Here is a 24601-nt window from a genome sequence, read left to right on the forward strand (position 1 = left end):
TAACTATTGCACCATAGAAGTAGGGCTTTCATATTTGGTATGTGTGTTCCTTGTGCAAGCCATTTCTAATAGTACCAAAATTATTGACCATGTGATTTTAATTTTGCTGCAAGTGGGGGAAGAGTGTTTTCATCAACACATCTTGTTTTGACATTAGAATACCTGATGTTAATTCCATTGTTCTAACATCTTTCCTGAATGATCACTGATTTCTGTGTAAAGATGTGAGGAATACCAACAACATAACAAGTATTTACCTGTAAAGACCCTGAAGGGACAACAGTGGCCAAACTGACAGCTGTATCCTCCTCCACACCTGTTGTTGTTAGGGCATGTCCTCACAACTCCATCCATGAATTCTGGTGAGGCATCTCCAGGGCATATTCCTGTCAATAGGAAGGACACTTTAAAAGTCTCTAAAATTCTCAAAGTTCATCAAAATTTCCAATTATTTGCTTCAAAATATTAAAACAAACTCAAATCTTTCATTTTACACACTGAGATATATTATATATATTTCATAAGATTCTGATATCAAAGGGTATCTTAAATGTTAAAGAATGTTAGTTTATAAAAAGTGGTCATAAAGTTGTCTTGATTTCAAATATTTATGAAAATGTTCAATAATTTCATGATTTTTATCTTAAGATGAAATTAAGAAATCCAAATCTCCACTTTCATCCTTTTATGATAAATCATCATCAGTTGTACCCTTCCTCACATCTGTGTGATAACTTACCATCAGTAGAGAATGTCAGGGGACATAAGTACCTCCCTCACATCTGTGTGATAACTTACCATCAGTAGAAAATCTCCGGGGACAGCAGTACACTCCCTCACAACCATATAACTCTGACATACATTTAGAGGTCTTGTTACACATGCGAGGTTCTCCCATCTCTGTCATCTGTGGGATTCCATCAAATGGACACATCCCAGATTGTATAGTGACTGGACAACAATAGTTATTGGTACACTGGTAGCTTCCTCCACAGTCCACATCTCTGTCACACTGTTTATCTGTACCATCAATCTGTGCTGGCATCCCACCATTAGGACATGGTCCTTATAATGTCACAACAGTGAAACCTGGTTACTTATTGTGGTTATCATATGATACTTACAACACAAGCTGTATACATTCTTACATTACCCTCATGCTTTTTTCCAAATACTTAAAGCAATGTGTATAACTTCCCCCAAGAAAGTTTTTGTGTTGTTTTGCTATAACAACATTTTATCATTGCTACATGGGCTGCCAGAGCTAGAAGAGGGAACAGCTTTGTTCAGAAACAATCATTGTGACTGACCTCTATTCTCTCTCTACTAGGTCAATGACAAAGATGTGACCTTACCTTTAAATGTAACCATCTTTGGTGGGGATGTTTATCCATCAATAATATCATGTAATGTAACTTACATAGGGATTCTACAGCATTTACAATAACAGATAGATGAGAAATACCCTACACTGCAAGATTTGTCTGGAGCAAAACTTACCTGTCTGTATGGGTACAGGACAGCACTTGTCTATCTCACACAAATATCCAATTCCACACTGAGACATGCCTGGCACACATTTCAGATTTTGTCCTTCTCCATTTTGCTTAGGATAACCTCCATTAACACATCCTCCTGAAAATGTTTTGGATTAGGATTATTACATTAACGTGCTCTACACGTATTGAACCTTCCTGTACCAGTGGAGCATTGAGTGACTTGGTAAATCATTCCGGTATTATTTATGATTCTCTGACATTATGTTCGTTAAACATTGATTATTTATTGCTGATATATATTCTATTAATATTATGTGGAGATGTTCACCCTAACCCTGGTCCTGAAAATGATACTAGCTCTATCTTGCAAAATATTTCTATTTGTCACATAAATGTATGTTCATTAAGAAACAAGATCCATCTTCTTGATGCAGAATTCTCTACGATATTTTATGTGTTAGTGAAACTCATCTCAATAATTCTATTCCTGACAATGATGTATCACTTGAAAACTATGGTAATCTCTTCAGAAAAGATAGAAACAACTGTGGTGGTGGTGGTGTTCTTATCTACTCTAAAAACAATCTTAATATCAAGCGAAGAACTGATCTTGAGTCTGATGAATTAGAATTACTTTGGGTTGAGGTATCCACGCATAATAAGCCTATTTTAATTGGTTGTACCTACAGACCTCCAAATTCTCTTGTTAATTACCGGCAAAAACTTGAAAATGATTTAAATGATGTGTTTGATTTACAAAGGGAAGTAATTCTGGTTGGAGATATTAATCAAGATATGCTAAACCTTAGTCCAAACTCTCATTTTTATAGACTCTTATTAAAATACGGACTACAAAATACTGTTACTGAACCCACCAGGATTACTCCTCAATCTTCAACATCACTTGATATTCTTGTTACCAATAATGTTAACTTTGTTACTAATACATCTGTGCTACCCCCATCTTGTAGTGACCACTCCCCAATTACTGCTAACTTAAACTTCAAGTCTTTTAAGAAACTTGCTTATAAAAAAAACCTTTTATATTTCCAAAATACTAATTTTGATGGAGCAAATGAATTTCTTAGTTCTATTGACTAGAATTTTCAATTAGTAGGTGATATTGATGAAATGAATTATATTCTATCTAACAAAATTTTAGCTGCTATTGACCAATTTGTACCAAACAAGACTGTAACTTTTAGACCTAATGACAAAATATGGATGACTAATGAAATTAGACTGAAAATAAGACAGAAATCGCCAGCATTCTTAAGCTAAACAACAGAATTCCCAGGCCTCCTGGAATAAATTTAAAGCTATTCGAAACCAGGTAATTACCTTAATTCGAGTGGCTAAAAATAAATATCTATCTACATTACAATCTTCTCTTATTGATAAAACTATTCCTCCTGGAAAATGGTGGCGAATTGCGAAATCAGTTATGAATCTTCAAAATAAAAGCGATACTGACTCTCCCCTGATAATTAATGATGATCTGAAAATACATCCTCTAGGTAAAGCTGAGTCTTTCAATGATTACTGCACATCTATTTCAGTGACAGACAAGAATGCTGATGATTTACCACCTGACTATCCCCCACCAATTATTAACTTCTCTTCTATCGACATAACTGAACAGGACATTATTGACCAACTTCAGCTTCTAAATACTAACAAACCTGCAGGCCCTGATGCCATCCCTCCCAAATTCATAAAAGGAGTTTCTCAATCCCTTGTTAAACCTCTCTCTATAATATTTAATAAATCTATCTCTGCAGGTGTACTTCCTACCTGCTGGAAAATGCCCATGTAACACCTGTATATAATGGGAAAGGAGGAAAAAGTGACCCCTCTAACTATAGGCCAATCTCTGATACTCAAATCTTCAGTAAAATCCTTGAGAAAATTGTTTTCAAATATTTGTATAATATCTTTCAAGATACAATATTATCTCTAGAAACCAATCATGTTTCTTACCAAAAGATTTTAATGTTAATCAACTTTTATTTATATATGATGAAATTATTAAACATTTGGATAAAGGTAAAGAAGCAAGAATGATATTTTGTGATATTAGCAAAGCGTTTGATAGAGTTTGACATGATGGATTAATTTACAAATTGAAAAAATATGGTATTAGTAATAACATGTTAAAGTGGTTTTCATCTCATTTATCTGACAGTAAACAGAGAGTGGTCCTAGATGGATACAAGTCCAACTGGGAAACATTACAGGCTATGGTCCCACAAGGTTCAGTTCTTGGTCCTTATCTGTTCTTGCTATATATTAATGATATTGGTGATGATTTACTATCTATGTGAAATTATTTGCTGATGACACATCTTTATATGGCCTAATTGAGGGTGACAGGCAAGATGCGGCTGATATACTAAATGATGATCTCCAAAAAATTTCTAGATGGGCCAAAAGGTGGGGTATTATTTTTAATCCAGATAAGACTGAATCCCTACTTTTTTCTAGGCAAATAGATTCTGAAATGTTGCATCCAAAATCTGTATTTTAATAACTCAGTTATTAAAAATGTTACCTGTCATAAGCACCTGGGTCTAATTTTTAACAGTCATGCTAATTGGTCAAACCACATAAGCTTTATGTATGAGAAAGCTTATAAACGAATAAATATTCTTAGAATGTTAAAGTACAAAATTGACAGAAAGTCACTTGAATTAATATATATTACATTTATTCGTCTTTTTTTTAGAATATACTGATATTATTTGGTCTAACTGCACAGAAAGGGAATGCAACACCTTAGAATCAGTTCAATCAGAGGCAATACACATTATTACTGGTCTGAGATGGGGCACCAGTCTTGCTATCCTTTTTAATGAATCTAGATTAATACCATTAGCTAAATGAAGACACCTACATCAAAATATCCATTTTTTTAATATTTTAAATAACAGATGCCCTCCTCATGTAACTGATTCTTTCCAGCCTTTTATCAACAATAACACTGTTCATTATCCTCTTCGACACAATAGGTTGTTTGATGTACCCCTTGCAAGAACTTGTCAATATAGCACTAGTTTCTTTCCAAAACTCATGACTGAATGGAACGACCCATCCTGTCTGTTTCCCTCATTGACATCCATTTATGCAATAAAAAAAATCATTTTTGTCACAGCCTGTTATCAATCCTCTTTCACAATGCACTGATACTTTTAAATACCGTATTTATTCCAATAAACGCCCCGGGGACGTGAAATTTTTCAGACAGGGGGCAATTAATAGAACACAAAATTTCATAATTTGTTGGTTGTGACATGCCATGGCTGCCACTTAACAAACTAACGAATTTCTCAGCAAAGAATGCATTTGAAATTTGCAGTAATTCCAACATCGTTGTAGCTTTAAACATTGTTGTCAACTGCATTCTGATAACCTGAATTCTTGTATGACATCATGTCAGCTTCAGTCAAAAACGTACAATGTTCATCATCGCTTGTAGGCCTAGTTTGCATAACAAAATAAAAAAACACAGCGGTCTATAAGCCAGTCTGTTTCTTAATAAATCCCACATACCTGATAACAATGTCTGGGACAAAACGAAATTACGACTGCTTTCAAGCTTAAAGTAATCGCCTTCGCAGAGGAGAAGGGTAAACATGCCACCGTGAAAGTGTTTCGTGTTGACAGAAAACGAGTGTGGGACTGGTGTCAGAACAAAGAAAAATTAAAAAATCTTTCTAAAACATCTAAACGCTGTAAAGGAGGTGGGAGGCATGTCAGATATGAAGATATTGACAAAAATCTGATGAGATGGCTACAGGACAGACGGGAGGCCGGAATACGAGTGACTGGGAAAGCATTGCGGTTTGAGGCCCTGCGTATGCATAAGGCAAATGGTAGTCAATCGTTCAAAGCCTCATATGGATGGTTTTCTAAATTCAAAAAGAGACATAACATTTTGTTCAGGCGATCTACGCATGTGGCACAACATGAAGTTTCATTAATTGATGATCGTATTGAACAAAAACAAAAAAATAACGGTGACACTGGCAGCATATGCCGATGGGACTAAAATCGCCCCCCTTGTGCACATGCCAGGCATTCGTCCCCTTCCGAAAGATGACATACCAAGTGGTATACATGTGCAGGGCCAGACAAAAATCCTGGGCAACCGAGGAAAGTATAAAATTTTGGTTAAAAAAACAGGTGGGGAGCGTTTATTAGAGACGGGGTGTTTATTGGAATAAATACGGTATTACGGTAACAGAAAGGCAAACATAATTTTGTGTCAACTAAGAAACTCTGCAAGTAATCTAAATTTTGACTTATTTAATTTCCACATTAAAGACAACCCTGCCTGTACTTATGGCCACCCAGTTGAAGATCTTACTTCTTTTTCCATTGTCCCTTCTTTACTATCCAAAGACAACTCCTCCTTAATTCTCTTTCTACTCTTAGTGATTCTATACCTCTTACCACTGATACATTTCTTAAAGGATCTCATACACTTGATGCAAATATAAATAAATCTAGTCTTGATTTGGTCCACAGATTCATAACTGATACCAGTTGCCTGTTTTAGCCTTAGTATACTTATATATACATTTTTTTTTCTATTTTTAATTTGAATTTGTTATCTTAAGTTTGGTCTGCCTGTCAATTTTTACGGACTCGGCTCAGGATTGTGGGTATATGGACTGTTTGAACCTGCAGCCTGTGTCATGATCCATTGACAAACTTTGACTCCATCTTGTTATATATAATTATATTACCTATCTAATCTTACTATTCTTTAACACTATAATTTAAATGATGGTAATGCTTGCCTAACATTTCTGTTAGATAATTATTCAACTGAATCTATATTCTAAATTCTTTTCCTGGAATGCTATCATTATTATTTAATATCTTAAATTTTGATTGATGTGTCTGTGTACTTGTTTAAGTTGTACGGAGAGGGCTTTCATAGGCTCTGCCTGTTGCCCAATTCCATTTGTCACCAACATCATGACAATAAAATATTTTGAAATGAAATTAATGGAAATGGGGATATTTATCCATCAACAATATCATGTAATGTAACTTACATAGGGATTCTACAGCATTTACAATAACAGATAGATGAGAAATACCCTACACTTCAAGATTTGTCTGGAGCAAAACTTACCTGTCTGTATGGGTACAGGACAGCACTTGTCTATCTCACACAAATATCCAATTCCACACTGAGACATGCCTGGCACACATTTCAGATTTTGTCCTTCTCCATTTTGCTTAGGATAACCTCCATTTACACATCCTCCTGAAAATGTTTTGGATTAGGATTATTACATTAATGTGGTTGCTGAATATGAAGATCCTACTCTGTGATGGATTGCACTCACACAAAAGCTACTACACACAGCATGATGTTCTCCCTGGTCGCAGATACAGTTCAACCTTGTTATCTTGAAAATGGCAGGACAATGGAAAAGCTATGAGTTATCCAAGCATTTGATTCAAGTGAGTCAAAATCGACGGAATACATTGAATTATGTGGTCTTGGAACTAGTTGTGTTTGAGATTACAAAGTTTGAGTGTAAGTACCAAGGGACAAAAGACAGAGAAGTCGCAACTGATATACCAAAGACATTCGTTTTTTGGGGGGAGATTACATGACATAAAGAACCATGTTTGAAATTAGCTGTTATACATATATATATATTCTACCCTGTAAAGATAAGAGTTATGAACATTGCATATGTCACTATGCATTACTTATGTATTGTTTGTAATTGTTATAATGCAACATTACATAATGAATTAAATTAATTAACTGGGTTTCTCTCACCCACACCTAGTAGTTGTATTTACAAGTAAAGTCATAATTAATGTAAATGTAATAGCAAATTGATAGGTAGTTACAAAACAAATACCAACTTTGTTACATAGTTATTATAATGTTGTCTCACTTAAACTCACTTCTCCCCACAAAACAATATATATGGGTCCAACATACTAACTGAAGTTTTATTGAAATATTTTCATCACTTGAACTCACCAGACAGAAATGGTATAGGGCAGCATTTATCAATCTCACATATGTATCCAATGCCACAGGAATCCATCCCTTGCCCACAAACCTTGTCTTGTCCTCCTTCAGTCGTTTCTGGTATGCCTTCATTTAAACATCCAGCTAAAAAAATGAGTTGGAGTATTATATTCAGGTTATAATTACAGTGTCTCAATTAAACAAAGGACTTCACAACACAGTCCATGTAGCCTAATGCTACATCTAGTCACTTTACTAATTAGAAACATAGTCTATCCACAAGCTGTAGACAGTTTACATACAACATCAGCAGTTGAATGAAATGATGTCTAATGTTAATCTATGTACAGACAGATTTCCAAAAACTCCTTCAGTACATTGAATTAAAGTGTAATGTGAACCTATGTCCATATACATGTATGGTACATATACTACCGGTATATGGTTTCATTAACTTGAAAAGATTTTGATTTGAACAAGCAAAATTTTACTTGAAGTTTGACTTCACAGTGTTTCATTGTAAATTATTGACCTTCGACCATTAAGTCATGAAATTGTCAAATTTTGTATCTGATTTGGACTTTTATCTCAATCTGCAAAGGATGAAGTAGTATTCTTGTAGATGAGAAAACTTTTGTCATAAAAATGACCATCTTTCAATAGAAACACATCTGAACTTACATGTCGGTGGGAGTATTGGGCAGCATAGATCAATCTCACAGTAGAAACCTCTCCCACACCGAGGCTTCCCTGGCCCACAAGTCACAAATTGTTCTCCAACCTGCTTTGGTGAGGCTCCACTTAAACAGCCATCTAAAAGAAGTATTAATGTTATTCAAATTGCAGTAAAATTGACTGGACTAGATTTTAAATAAGAGGCTCATGGAGCCTGTATCCTTCACCTGGATATTTCAGCATTCACTTCAAAACACTTTTACTCATAATCATATTGTTATATTCTTCCCAAAATATGAAGAATTTTAAAGCTTTATACTACATTTTGACAAATTATCCTCATCCAAGAATAATGATTTAAAAGTCTACTTCTATTTCCGATATTGGGCCCTAACACTTCGCAGGCCCTTGATTGACATAAAATTGAGTCTATTACATCTAGAGATTTTGGGAGAGAAATTTGGTCAAAAATACCTCCATTACAACACAGCTGAATTTTAAAGATTGAATCTACCTGCAGTATTGAGACCTACCATTTACATAAAATTGAGTTGCCTTCACCCAAGGATGCTTTTGACTAAATGTGGACAAAATCTAATCATGTTGACAGATGAAGGATTTCAAAGAATTCTCTATATTTCCCCATTTTTGGTCCTGCCCTACAGGCCTCTAGGTGCTGAGGCCCACAATGTATACAAAGTTGGGATTTTTTTAACCTTAAGATGCCTTGGACCAAATTTAGACAAAAAATTGATTTTGAAACTATTCCTCTATTTTCCAAACTTATCCCCACCCCTCTGGGCCGTATGAGATCAGGACCACCCTTATTAATATTTATCTCCCTTCACCCAAGGATGCTTCAAGTCAAATTTGGACAAAGTTCGCTTTGGACAAAATATCTTCATCATAACAGAAGGATTTTAAAATTCAAATTATCATAACTGAAATTGTACATGCACATATCACTTTTTTAATTCCCAAATACTTCATTCTCTTTTCAAGAGACATAAGCAGTACTCACCACATAATTTTGAAAGGACAGTTAGCAGCAGAAACACTGTTCCTTTGTACATGACGCCTATCAACCAGTCTTATTAAGTTTTCTTTCTTCTAAATTATCTGCAGAAAATAACAAGAGCTACTTACACCTGGTTTGTAATGTTTCCAAAGACAGCAAGACTCTATACAGGATCACTTGTAAGGAATACCTATAAAATGGCCAATTTCAATCATAGCTGATCTTTTGTCTTGTCTTTTATGCTTATACATTTGGTCCAACTAGCTTGCCCTCACGACGGTCATGTATAAATGATAATTAAAATGGCATTTTAATGTACTTTATACATGTAAGGAGAGTTGTTGTCATGTGGTGTATATGTTGTAAATAAGATTAAATATTCAGTATGATTTTTAACAATTTAAATTTTACGGCCTTTGGTTTTGATGCGGAAGGGGGAAAGGATGTGATGAGTAAGCGCATCAAGTCATTACCAGACAAAGAAACAAAGGGAAAAGACGCATACAGCAGGTCAGTCAGTGTTTTGATTGTTTTACATATATTTTGGAAATTACGTCTTAACCCACCTCCACCCCCTCCTCCTTCCGTAGATCAATAAAGGTTATCAGATACAACAGTGGATGTTCATCTTTCTTATTACTTGTATGTATCAAGTTGTTGTCATTAACTAGGTTTGGGCGCTTTGGACCCCAACCTAGGACCAAATGTTTTCTTACATGTTCATCTTTTACAATAAGTGTATGTATTAATTATTAATCTGTTGTTATTAACTAGGTTTGGGCATTTGATCCCCACCTAGGACCAAATGTTTTTCTGATGTGTCCATCTTTTATAAAACATGTATGTATTAATTGCTTGTTATAAACTAGGTGTGGGTGTTTTTGATTGGCGTTTTTGATCCCCACCTAGGACCAAATGTCTTCTCATGTAAAATTTGTTGTTCATTCTTGAAACTCTTATGTTTCAAGTTCGTCGTTTATATATTAATAAACGGCCAAATTCAATCAAATCTGATCTTTTGTCTTGTCTTTTATGCTTATACATTTGGTCCAACTAGCTTGCCCTCACGACAGTCATGTATAACTATGTTTAATGATATGTCATTAAATATCATCATTACATTTCATGAGTACGACTGGACTGAACATCTGTATAATTTTTCATTAGTGAAATGAATATATTGATACAACTGTCAGATAAGAAAATCAATAAGACGTTTGTCTATTAAAAAAAAACATGGAAACAATCTTTAATGTCATATCTTGTTTTCAACCTGATGATTCCTGACTGTAGAATATGTAGGATTGTAGCATTACATGTAAACAAGAGGACCTGGAGAATATATCCCTCACATGGATATTAAAACAAGAATGTCCAAAAATAACGCTGTGTTATTCAAGAAGACAATGTAAATTTGAAATGATATTGTGCCAATGACATAACCAATAATGATATCTTTTGCTGCTCCCATTCTAAAAAATTATGTGTTTGATGGTTAGCAAATCTGACCCCTGTGAACTTGAAGGTCATTCTTTCTGTAACACTCAATCATCTGCGTACAAATGATCAGGTTCATGAATCTTCTGAAACTTGAGATGAATCTAAAATGTTTTTAATCTATTTGGTTCCTGTGACCTTGATGATAGGTCAGGATCAATTCTTTGGAGAAACTTTGTAGAGCTCTTTCATAAGCACCTCCTGGCATAACATCAAGGTTCTGGGGGTCTTCTGCAACTTCAGAAGAAGAGTCTTAAATGTTTACAACACATTTGATCCCGGTGGTCTTGAAAATTATAGATCAATGTCATTTTCAAGAGGAAATTTCACAGTCCTCCGCCCTACAAACATGTTGGCATAAGATTGAGACTTTTAGGTCTTAGGAAACTTGAGAAGAATATTCTTCAAGATTTTAGCATATCTGACCCCTGTGACCCTGAAAATATGTCAATGTCATTCCTATGAAGAAAAAATACTAAACTCTAAATCTGGTACCTTCTAGCTAAATATCAGTAGCCAGTTGGTTCTAGTTTTCTAAAGAAATTAAAGGTTGAAATATAGCAGGTCCTTTACCAATTACCTTAAGCTCAATAGTACTTGGTGCCATGCGAGCTGAACATCAGATCAAACTTTAATTTGTACTACTGTTCTACTCCAAGTGTCTTCTAGGTACTACATAGACTTGTCTACGCATCACCCTCAACTGTTCTACTCCAAGTATCTTCCAGGTACTACATAGACTTGTCTACTTATCACCCTCTACTGTTCTACTCCAAGTGGTACTACATAGACTTGTCTACTCATCACCCTCTACTGTTCTACTCCAAGTGTCTTCCAGGTACTACATTAACTTGTCTACTCATCACCCTCAACTGTTCTACTCCAAGTGTCTTCTAGGTACTACATAGACTTGTCTACTCATCACCATCTACTGTTCTACTCCAAGTGTCTTCCAGGTACTACATAGACTTGTCTACTCATCACCCTCTACTGTTCTACTCCAAGTGGTACTACATTAACTTGTCTACTCATCACCATCTACTGTTCTACTCCAAGTGTCTTCCAGGTACTACATAGACTTGTCTACTTATCACCCTCTACTGTTCTACTCCAAGTGGTACTACATAGACTTGTCTACTTATCACCCTCTACTGTTCTACTCCAAGTGTCTTCCAGGTGCTACATAGACTTGTCTACTCATCACCCTCTACTGTTCTACTCCAAGTGTCTTCCAGGTACTACATTAACTTGTCTACTCATCACCATCTACTGTTCTACTCCAAGTATCTTCCAGGTACTACATAGACTTGTCTACTCATCACCCTCTACTGTTCTACTCCAAGTATCTTCCAGGTACTACATAGACTTGTCTACTTATCACCCTCTACTGTTCTACTCCAAGTGTCTTCCAGGTACTACATTAACTTGTCTACTCATCACCATCTACTGTCTACTCCAAGTGTCTTCCAGGTACTACATTAACTTGTCTACTCATCACCATCTACTGTCTACTCCAAGTGTCTTCCAGGTACTACATAGACTTGTCTACTCATCACCCTCTACTGTTCTACTCCAAGTGTCTTCCAGGTACTACATAGACTTGTCTACTTATCACCCTCTACTGTTCTACTCCAAGTGTCTTCCAGGTACTACATAGACTTGTCTACTCATCACCCTCTACTGTTCTACTCCAAGTGTCTTCCAGCTGCTACATAGACTTGTCTACTGATCACCCTCTACTGTTCTACTCCAAGTATCTTCCAGGTACTATATAGACTTGTCTACTCATCACCCTCTACTGTTCTACTCCAAGTATCTTCCAGGTGCTACATAGACTTGTCTACTGATCACCCTCTACTGTTCTACTCCAAGTGGTACTACATAGACTTGTCTACTGATCACCCTCTACTGTTCTACTCCAAGTATCTTCCAGGTACTACATAGACTTGTCTACTTATCACCCTTTACTGTTCTACTCCAAGTGGTACTACATAGACTTGTCTACTCATCACCCTCTACTGTTCTACTCCAAGTGTCTTCCAGGTACTACATAGACTTGTCTACTCATCACCCTCTACTGTTCTACTCCAAGTGTCTTCCAGGTACTACATTAACTTGTCTACTACCATCCTCTACTGTCATGGCATTATTGCAGTTATCATTTATTCATAGAAAGTGAATACCTAACAGGTTACAACATCCATATCCTGAACATACATGCTAACCATGACACTTCTGTAGTCACTGCTAGTGGTTTTATCTAACCACTCAATATCTACTCTATTATATATGATCAACCTGATGGAGATTTCAATCAGGTGTACTGGCTAGCTGTGTCAGACCATATTACACCCGAGGCTATCGAAATGGTCACGATTTTGTCAAAAGTTAAATTTCATTTGAAATGACTAAGAATAACAAAACAGACTAGCAGACAGACCAACAATTATTTTCTATTACAAAACAAAACCTTTAAAGTCTAAAATACTGATAATTATCACACTTTTTTATGTATAATCAGATATAGGGGTTCACCTTCAGTTCATTAACTGGGATATGACAATACAGTATATTACATTATATATGTATTTCAATTCTAAAAGTACTGAAATCTACTGCTTGAATATCCTAATCACATTTCAAGAAGAACAGAGGTTGAATGCAAATCTGTCCACTTTTAAATCTCCGTTTGTTATTCTATTTTACATCCTATAATTATAGACTCCCCCTAAAGTACTGTACCTCTGGGATCTGGTCAAGATGTCTGTCTCCTATACTTCATTACACTCCCCCTAAAGTACTGTACCTCTGGGATTTGGTCAAGATGTCTGTCTCCTATACCTCATTACACTCCCCCTAAAGTACTGTACCCCTGGGATCTGGTCAAGTTGTCTGTCCCCTATACCTCATTACACTCCCCCTAAAGTACTGTACCCCTGGGATCTGGTCAAGTTGTCTGTCCCCTATACCTCATTACACTCCCCCTAAAGTACTGTACCACTGAGATCTGGTCAAGTTGTCTGTCCCCTATACCTCATTACACTTCCCCTAAAGTACTGTACCCCTGGGATCTGGTCAAGTTGTCTGTCCCCTATACCTCATTACACTTCCCCTAAAGTACTGTACCACTGAGATCTGGTCAAGTTGTCTGTCCCCTATACCTCATTACACTCCCCCTAAAGTACTGTACCACTGAGATCTGGTCAAGTTGTCTGTCCCCTATACCTCATTACAACATCCCCTCCCCCCAAACCCTCACACCACCACATCCTCTTTGTGCCTACTCATTATACCCTATTGCCAAACACTTTCCATAATCACTAAAAAAAAAAAAAAACCACACAAAAATAAAGCTGTTCAAAACTATGTATATGCTAATTGACCTAAAGTAGATATTGAAATAAAAATCACACCTCTCAACATTTTAGACCGTATGTTCGACCATATTATATAAATGTAGAGGTACTTTCGACAAATACCGTACATAGAGACTACCATATCAAGACTGGAGACCGAGACCTTAACACAGGACCTATCTAGCTAATTCATATCCTCATGAAAGCATTATGGAGTGAAGAATTTGAGTAAAAAGGACTCCTGAGATATTTGAAATCTCTTTGCTTATGGTACAAAACGGCCAGACAACCTTGACATTCATCTACAACTTGTGTTATTTTGCTACGATGAGAGTTACATAACCTCTACACTTATGTAAGTTCATCACAATACACAGTACCACATGTACTTCAACACATGTACACTACTTAAATAATAAATGGAGCTGGACACTACACCTGGATACCTTTTCCTATATATTGATCTTCGGAGATAGTTATGAATGACTGATGTATTCACAAATATGTATACAATATCATTTCAAGTTGGTGGCATAACACATACTGGTTGTAATTCACATACATAGAATATTGAATAAGATTTCTTAATCTTTACCATAAACTTGCTAATGGTGGATTGATATAGAAAGTTTATGGTCCATTAAGAAAAGGTCACATAAAATCTGTTACAGAGGAGAGATGCATTCCATTAAATTCGAGGGGAAAACTCACAAACATACTAACAGGAGTACCACAAGTCATGAACTGCACTCAGTAGTACAACCTGAAATATGACTGGTGATGATCTCAGACTGGAATAAAGGAAACTCAATATGAAGTGCTAAATTGTGCTTCATTAAAATCGCACTTATCCTGTTGGTATGTATTCATATACCTATGAATGCAAACTGTCCAGTGCTTAAATAAGGGGTCACAATATGACTAATTGTTATACCAGATTAAGTTTTAGCATTTATCAAGTAAATACATAATAAATACATAAATATGAAAGTTACATAAACATAAATCATAAACAAGTTCATTACATCTTAGATTAGCATCAACTGATCATATGTCCATCTCTATAAAAAATATCCACCATGATGAAATATAGATATAGCCAAACTGGTAAAGACAAAGGATATAACACAAAATACTACTCACCAGATTCTAACAGTATAGAAATTCACATCCAGTTTCTAAATTCACATCTCATTAGTACCTACAAAATCACATTGTGAAGTTAATACTGACAACACAGCAGGTTAACTGGTCTTGTGACAGTTAGAACTACCTGTAAAATACACCCCTGTTTACCTGTTTTCTAGACTCCAGACATTACAGATAAGTGCTAGCCATAGGTCAGATCCATTGTATCTGGTCAGTGATCAGAACACGCCTGAATGGTTGTGTGCGCTCACCCTTGGGTATACAATACCATGTATACACAGGAGAGAGGAAACTTTCATTGACTCATTTCTTTCTTCAAACAGTGGCATCCTTCCTCCTGCTTCCTATTGCCAACATTGTTCTCTACACAAATGATATAGATGAGAGTTGTATTTGAAATCGTAACTTGATGATAAGAATTAGTCATTGAAAACTGTACTGATTATAACCAACAAGTAGGATATAGAAACAACTTATGCCTGTATATACCACTACATAACAAGACTAATATAGTTAATTGATAGAATTATAGTTAACTCCCAATATGGTATTGACCATACGTCTGCTTGATCTAAACTATGGTATTGCATATAGATCTCCTTTCTCAATTTTCAACATATTACATAATCTCCTGAAGAATTTGTTTGCTGGATTTTTTTACAGCAGAAGTGTAACTTGGAAAACATTTGAAATGTTTTTTTTTTTTACTTTTTCCTCCAGAACTGTAATCCTGTTATTTTTATGATACTGGTCCCCCACTCTACATTCTCTATTTCAGCTGATCCTTTTTTCCATACCCAGTTTGGATATAATAATGATGTATTCAATTTATTCAATTAGTCCTCAAGTGATTCTCTTCAAGTCTTGGATCAACATCACATGCAAGTTCATAAGTGTTATATCAATTTGATCATGTTTTAAAGAATTCTTGTCCCTTTAGCGCATTTTAATCCCAATTTTTTTTTTTTTTTTTCAACTTTGACATTTGGTGGACATTTTCAACTATACGACATTTAGGTTTTTTTTAGGGTATTCCACTTGTAACTTTACTGTAATTTTGATACATTTTTACAGGAAACTAGGTTATTTTGGCATTGGACAGGTGTACAATATTCCATCTCATAATGCTTTCATGGTAAAATTGCCACTTGTTTAATTTAGGTGTACACTTCATATATACATTCCTAGCTTTTTATGACAGAAATCTTTCATTAAGCTAATTACGGCAGCATTATAGGTAAAACAGAAATGTTTTTGTATACAATGTATTTCAATAATAAGTTACTAGAAAATCCTAATTGTGACTCAGGTTAATTATATCTTAAACCACATCACATTGTATCATTAAATAAAGTGAAGAAAAGTAAATGGCACATATTCTAGGTTTACCTTTAGGAGATTTCATGTAGAGAGACTGATCTCTATTGCACTTACATGTACATATATATGTAAAAGACAGATTTTTCATTATTGACCAAATTTTCACAATTTCTTAGACACTTTACCATAGCATCACTATATACATGTCTGGTGTTTTTATATACTCACTACATGTATCAGTTGATCATTTGCTCTGCAAACCAAAGATTACACTATAATATATGAGTGTTGTCCTTTTATCAGAATGGAGTAATATAACGCTAGCAACCTGATAATTGTAGGATACTCATCTGAATTTTTCATCATTGAATCATTTAGTATCACTTTTAAAATACTGAACTATCAGAAAAGCAGACATGGCGGTATAGATCATACACTGTGAATGCTGTACATTGTCAAACAACATTTACACCCTTATATATCTTCACGACGTTTGGATGCGTTTTATTTTCTTCTTTTTTTTAATGGAAATATTGCCAAAATGTCTCCCGAGAAAGGCTGATGATATCAAGGTAGCTCTGTCCAGCAGTCTCATAACTACTTCTCTTACTAATGAAATCAAAATAAAATGAGTTTTTGTGGTATTTTAAAATCTAGATTGTTTATCGAAGTGATGTCTGAAGGTAAACATGTCATGCCCTGTAGCATATTTACAATAACAAGACAAAAGTCACAAAACAAAGGTTATCTAAGTGTCAGTACGTGACCATTAGTGGCGCCATTTCACCTGTTCATGTTCTATTCTAATATAAATATTAAATAAAAGGTACTTTGTATGACATGACAACTCTATGTATCAATATACAGAAGTAATACTGATGCATGGCCATGGTAAAGTGAAGCATTACACTATTTTCTTACTATCAACTTTTTTCACCCAATGTTCCCAATTTAGCATGTATAATATACTGGATTCTCACATAAACTTCTGCTGTTGAAATTCTATGCTGGAGAGAGCAAAACAATACATCACAGCATACATGAAAAACCTCTGAACAATAAATCAATTAAAGGGACAATTTAGTGAAGTTAATATTTTTCCTAGCTACATTACAAATTCCTTCACCATAGCAAAGTCTTATATTCCTGATGAATGATTCATATCAAGACATTGAGAACAGCTGGTGTTTTTTGTAGTGTTCTTAACTGATAATCATGAAAACTTTCATTGTACAGCTCTGCTATTTTAGAAACTGTTTACTAGCATGCGAGCGTTAGCAAATATCTATATTTTGTAATAAAAATAGCATCCAAACTGAAGCAACAACATGTGATGCTTAGCGAGTAATGGTAGAAATCCTAATGTTCAACAAGTGTTTTGCATTGATGGAACAATATATGCCTGTCCCAGGGTTTTCCATAAAAGCCGGTCGCCGACCAATTTGACCGGCTACTTTGATCATTTGGCCACCTACACCAATCCAGTTCCCTAATAATGTTCCGTACACGACTACACGTACACGGCAGGCCAGCCTCCTTCTTTCACTACACAGCCTACTACTAACAAAATTATGGAAAACCCTGCTGTCCTGGCATACCCGAATGAATCAGAATAAAAAAATAACAGAAATTTAAGTGAAATTGTTGTTCAATGAAATATCTAAAAGAAAGCACACTTTGTTTTGGTTCACTACCAAAAAGCCTACACAGTTTGAAAGATATTGGTTAAAACTGACAGAGGAGACCTTTGGACAAGATCAATATTACAAAACAGAAAAGAGACAAGAACTCCAAATAATATTGAATCTATTTGCTAATCAGGAAAACGCAACTCCGTGTCCAGGTGATTTAAACCTTACACGTTCAATAGAAATCGGTATAGCAGGAAAACTCAAAACAAACAAAAGTTTATGCAGGACGGACAGTCAATGCCATACCATAATACATCCTACCAAATTTTTTGACAGAGCTATAAAAGCAGTCCCTGTAAGTTTACATTAGCTATATGTATGCATGCTCTAATTTGTTAAAGAGTTTCAAAAGGAGAAAATCTTTCTGTGAGCTTCTTTCCAGGCAGATTCAGTGTTTGAGAGATATGTTTTGCCTAATGGACTTCCACAAGAAATAAACTGACCAAAGTACATAGGCCACAAGACAGGATCAATATTTTTGGTAGCTGCCAAGTGTGAAACTAAACTGTTAATGTTTGAGTTACACCACATTTGAATGGAAATCATTAAACATCCTCACTGTATCTTTTATCAGTCACCAACAGAATATGTATTACTAACTTAAAATCAGTTTAAGCATCCTTTTTTTTACTTTTAAAAAATAAAAACTTCATATTGATTGGGAGTCAATACATGAAACACTATCCTACTAACCAGAGGCGTAGCAGTAATGTATGCTTGTATGCTTAAACATACACTCGAATTCCATTGAGATATATTTGCCCTACTTTTTTAACCTTACTGCACCCCTAGACCCCCTTAACCGGGGCTTCGCCCTTGGATCCTCTCTTGAAAGCATACACTCTTAAAAATGTTTTGCTACGCCACTGCTAACAATAATTGGTTACGATACCAAATCATGAACATCAAAACTTACCCAAATTGTCCACTTTTCTTTTCTTTCTAGAGGCCATAATCATTATCGGGAGATATTGTTACCTGTATGAATAAAAGACAACTTAAGATCAAGTTACCCTTTAATCAAAGCTAGTAATAATGAACACAAATTTACAAAATGGTTGCCATGGATTTATATAGAACTGAAATTTTTTTTATGAAACAGCAATTTTCGAGCTGAAATTTTGCCCCATTCCCAAAGTGAAGGTGTTTTTGGGTATTCCCAAATTCCTCAGAAAAGAAATAGCACCAATAAGGACATAGTTGCTGCCAGTCAAGTCTTTTTTCATTGATTCAACATGTACATCACATGACAAAAACTAGGGTAGCAAAAAGTAAAGTTCAAACCTCAGATACTCAGATAGCTAGTAGTATCTTTTGCTAAGGGGAAATTCACTATTCAAATACTTTTTCTGTTACCATGGAAACAGATATGCCAAATTACAAAGTTCAGGTTTTTTCAGACCATTTCTCTTTGATCGTTCAAGGTAATTACCTGTTACTCAAAACCATGTTGAGGTACTCTAGTAGAAGTTCTCCATTTTAATATTTAAACATTTAAAGATAACAAATAGAAATTAAACTTGTTGTAATATTAACATCTATATAAGATTGCGTGTCTTTCTTTTAAACATCAGGGCGCCATCTTGTTGTCTTTGTTTTATGCTGATTGTATCTGCATTACTTATTTACGTATTGAAACTTTATTATTTCAACTGATAAAAATCACACTTGTTGTAAGCATGCAAGGGGCTCTAACTGCGGGGGAAACCCATATCCTTTCAGGCAATCAGGCTAGCTGAAAGACAAGTGCTACAACTGTGCCACAAAACCAACCTGATCATGATGATGCATTGTTTTCTAGCAGAAGGAGATGGTGATGATTATGATGATGGATGATGATGATGATGATGATGACACATCAGTACATGTGTATGTGCCGATGTTTTGTTAAGATCTTGAGAAATAAACACAATTTTTAAAAAAATAAGCAGACGTGATCAGACAATTTAAAATGTGCATCTTGTTGACCAACTTGCGCTCGCTTTTAGGCAGTGCCTATTCCATATCATTTCTAGCAAGATATACGACTAAACGTTGAATGATTTCAATGCCTTTGTCGTTAAAAAAATTATCATACCAACCATAATGTTATTTCTGTAGCTAAAAAAGACTCACTTTTTTAATCCGATGTTAATTATGTTCCGCAGAGCTGATTACCCATGATTCCTCAAAAAAAAAAATTCGTAGCGGGAATTTTATGTTTAGCATGATGGTAGCAAAACTTATTAATTAATCAATTGCATTCTCGTTGGCTGCATTATTTTTCGTATTAGTCTTGCTAATGTAAACTCCGAAATCGCGAAATTTAAAAAAAGAAAAGAAAACCCCCGAGAATTTTGTTTTCCCGATTTACTTGCAGGGGCAGACAACTCAATTCTTACTTTATCAGAACCTCCAATTAAATTTATGCAGGCTACATAGATTTGAGATTTTTAGTCCACGCAAGCTCTCTACATCCATGATAAGACACTTTAAAACTTCTCATGTGTGAACGTATGTGTGAGTGTTTTGAACTGTTCCATTTTTTTTCCGTTAAATTAAAGTTCACTTTTCGTTATAAGTTAGCCTACTGAATGTCAACTTAACCATGGTATTGTCTATTCACAATTACAATGCTTACAATGGAGACAGTATCAGGGAGGACAACAATGTTAACATAACTGCATGGTCCTTCCATTAATTGGTGCATACTGACGCCTCAGGAGGTCTGACGTGTCCCAATCACCAACAACTGGACTTTTAAAACAGCAGTAGAGGTCATGTTGAAAATTGATTTCAATTTTCATTAAATAGAATCTATCATATATATGTTCTCATCTGATTGCTTTATTTAAAATTTCATTGTTTCTCAGGTATTGAAACATTTCAGGAGTCTGGCAAGTTTGGTAGAAAATAGTCCGATATTATTCATTTTGATAAATGAAAACCTAAATGGTCATCACAAATCTAAACGTATGCTTGGCAAAAGATTGAAACATAAAGCTGTTCAATTGACCTCTTTAATATCAGTGTTACTGATAGAGGTGCAGTGTAAAGGTACAGACCCATACAGTGCAGTACGGTAGCAACAAGTTGATGCAAAACTAATGTTAGCTGCAAGAGTTATCAAAATGTGAATCACCCTAAATCACATCAACTATCAAATTTCATGGTATGGTGCTCCCTTCGGGGGTTAGCGATGGGATGCTGATCAGACGTAATTTATTATTTTTATTGTTAAATCTCATAAAAATGAAATTAAACATGTGCTTATTTTTTTTAAAAATCAAATCTATATAAATAATGTATATTACTTACAGTTACAAAAAATTATATTACTGCTACAGAGAAGACCAGAACAAAATAACACCATTCATCACAATTACAGAATAGGATACCACCGTTTTTTCCTTCTTGTCTGATCTTCAACATATGTATAACACAAATCACCATATACTGGATCTCGTTTGCAAGTAATTTGTATAAAACATACAAGAGAATGTATGAACTCGCTGCACCACATGTTCCGCCCACGTTCCATACCAGAAATACTTTTTAGTCTTTTTCTCGGCAATTGTTACAAAAATGTCAGCACCCATGTGTTTTTGGCGTGCTGTGTACTGAGCCCTAAAAGAAACGCAAGTCCGAGTTAAGATACGTTTTTTGAAAGGAATCAAAAACAGGAACTGAATTTTAACTGATTTATTCAATAGTTTAACATTGCAATTAAACAAAATATGGCTAGATTTCATTTCATAAAATTTACAATTTCTTTTGTCTATTTAATTAAGGTATCCCATGATAGGAAAATCAAAATCAGTCGATAATGTGCGTGTTTGCCTTGGGCACTGATACAGACTGTGCAACGTTGTCTCATGGAATTGCAGAGAGTGTGGAAGAGCGCCTGAGCAAATTGGTCCATTCCTGAAAAGTCTTTGTTCCAGCTCCAACATCAACGGAGCTCCACCAGCAGCGATTCTTCTCACAATTTCATCCCACACATGTTCTATCGGTACTACATCCGGTGAATGAGTCGGCCAAGGAAGGACATTCACATTATTTTGTGCAAGAAAACCCATAGTTACTCAAGCGGTGTTGGGGTGGGCGTTGTCTTGCTGGTAAAACTGTAGTTGCGACTGTGTAGCAAACAAGAGAATGACCAAAGGCCTGAGAATGTCGTCCCTGTACGCCATTTCTGTTACACGTTGATGGCAGACATGAAGAGGTGTCCGATGGCAATAAGTGAAGGCTCCCCATACCATCACGCTGCCCCATCTATTGTTAGCCAGCAGGACACAGCAACCAGCGTAATGATCTTTATATTGACGCCAAACACACGATCTGCCGTCAGCATCGAAAAGATGGAACTGAGATCACCATGCCATGACAAAAAAGCAGTGTTGGGGATCACGAGATGAATACATTCATAATGTAAGAACTGGTCCTTTTTGTGGCCCACCCCTCCGGACTTAATTTCTTGGTTGTATCTTTAAAACAGTTGAAATCTTAACCCCATAACTATATATAATACATTCATGATGTAAGAATTGGCCCTTGGGTGTGGCACACCTCAAGGGACATGGTTTCTGGGTAATATTTTTGACATAGTTGAGACACCAACTCTATAAACATAAAAATTCTTACTGGACATCAAAAGAGAAAGACAGGAGGCAGTCAAGGTATAGAAATTTACATATTGGTCTTGTCCTAAAGTGAATGAGCTGAGGGAATTGGGAACCTGTAGCCTGTATACCAAGGCCGGGAGATCAAAGCGAGCAATACAGGCCCTATTGGCCTCTTGTTTATCATATTCATGCTGCTTGATCTATGCTTCATTGTTAAAAGCAGTCCTATTTTCTGTTTTTAAATTTTTCATTGAAAACTAATCACCATGGTGGTGCAGCATCACTAATTTTACCAAAACTGGTCAGTGCACAGTGTTCATGTTGATAATTCAAAGTATTAACACCTTTTAGAATAAAATTTTACAGCTGGATCCTGGTATGAGCTGAACTATCTGATGACCTCCTGTGGCTGCACTGGACTGGAGAATTGTGGATGCTGGTTGTAGTGAGGTATATTTTTTTACTAAGTAAGGTATGATAATTGAACAGTTCGGGACCTGAAGACACCTGTTAGAAGTTTTTTAATTTTGTTGAAGCGTTGGCATGGCATCACTGTTTTACCTGACTTGGTTGAACAAAGTGATGCTGTACTATATCATTCATAATACTAAGACCTCTGAGAATAGAATAATATTTTATAGCTGGATTCTGGGGTGAGCTGACCTCACATGGCTGTTCTGGAGCTGTTGTAGCTGATTACCTCGAAAGGATGTACTGGATTAAAGGATGGTGGCTGCTGGTGTAAGGTTTAGAGCTTGTTTTGTACACCTGGTTTTGTTGATTTGAATGGATGGAAAGTACATTTCCTCATTGGGCCTCACTCCACTTCCCTCGGGGTCCAGACCTAGGGTACTTCAAACAAATTGATGTATGTCCACTGCATTCAAGGATGCTTCTGACTACTGTAAATTTGCAGGTATAATGCACACTCGGGTATAGTGCGCAGGTACTTTTTGGGGGTCAGATTGAAAAACATGTAATTACCTTATGTAAACAAATTTAAATAATTTAATAAAATAAATCTGAGTGGTGTTTTTATCACAACTTGAAAGATGACATTACAGTGAACATGGTTATAACTTTTCAATAATTGGTCCATTTCAACTTGTTTGTTGCTCCTATAAAACCCATCAAACAAAATTTGTGCATTGAAATTAAAATTGTAAATCCAATTCAACCTTTAAGATAAAAATGCCAATATTGATTTATTCAAATTCATTAATTTTACTCAATAATTTGGTACATTGCATACAATCATAGTTCCACTGTCCTCTCTAACACCTGCACTGTTAACAGGCATGTGCTGCCCTCCTAATACCTGCACTGTTAACAGGCATGTGCTGCCCTCCTAACACCTGCACTGTTAACAGGCATGTGCTGCCCTCCTAACACCTGCACTGTTAACAGGCATGTGCTGCCCTCCTAACACCTGCACTGTTAACAGGCATGTGCTGCCCTCCTAATACCTGCACTGTTAACAGGCATGTGCTGCCCTCCTAATACCTGCACTGTTAACAGACATGTGCTGCCCTCCTAATACCTGCACTGGTATATTGGTATGACTAAAAACAGTGAACTGTGTTCTAAGTATGCTACACCTAAAAAAAAGTTATCATTGATCTTTAAGTGTTCATCATGGCAAATCCTTTCTAAATTCTGATTTCAATATGGCAAATTATTCAAAAATTGACTACAAAGTGATTTGCTTATTTGATACCTGTGTAATATCTATTTTGTATTGCCCATCTAAATCAAAGGGAGATAATAAGTATTTAAAGAGGTACT

General features: G+C 35.6%; 1 protein-coding gene across 1 annotated transcript in view; it reads right to left on the minus strand.

Moving 5' to 3' along the window:
* The window catches only part of LOC132558540 (fibrillin-2-like), a 104637-nt gene extending 82367 nt beyond the window's left edge, over nucleotides 1–22270 (minus strand). The window contains exons 1-7 of the mRNA XM_060223117.1: nucleotides 22032–22270; nucleotides 21685–21818; nucleotides 9203–9259; nucleotides 6643–6777; nucleotides 1501–1635; nucleotides 799–1065; nucleotides 258–386 (exon numbers count right to left, since the gene is read on the minus strand). Of these exons, the coding sequence (XP_060079100.1) occupies nucleotides 258–386; nucleotides 799–1065; nucleotides 1501–1635; nucleotides 6643–6777; nucleotides 9203–9259; nucleotides 21685–21818; nucleotides 22032–22270 (1096 nt within the window). The remainder of the gene's footprint in view (nucleotides 1–257; nucleotides 387–798; nucleotides 1066–1500; nucleotides 1636–6642; nucleotides 6778–9202; nucleotides 9260–21684; nucleotides 21819–22031) is intronic.
* Between the last annotated feature and the right edge of the window lie 2331 nt (nucleotides 22271–24601).

This window comes from Ylistrum balloti, unplaced genomic scaffold (assembly GCF_031769215.1).
Source record: "Ylistrum balloti isolate Yb309-2 unplaced genomic scaffold, AGI_CSIRO_Ybal_v1 Utg370794, whole genome shotgun sequence".
In the NCBI taxonomy this organism is placed as follows: Eukaryota; Metazoa; Mollusca; class Bivalvia; order Pectinida; family Pectinidae; genus Ylistrum; species Ylistrum balloti.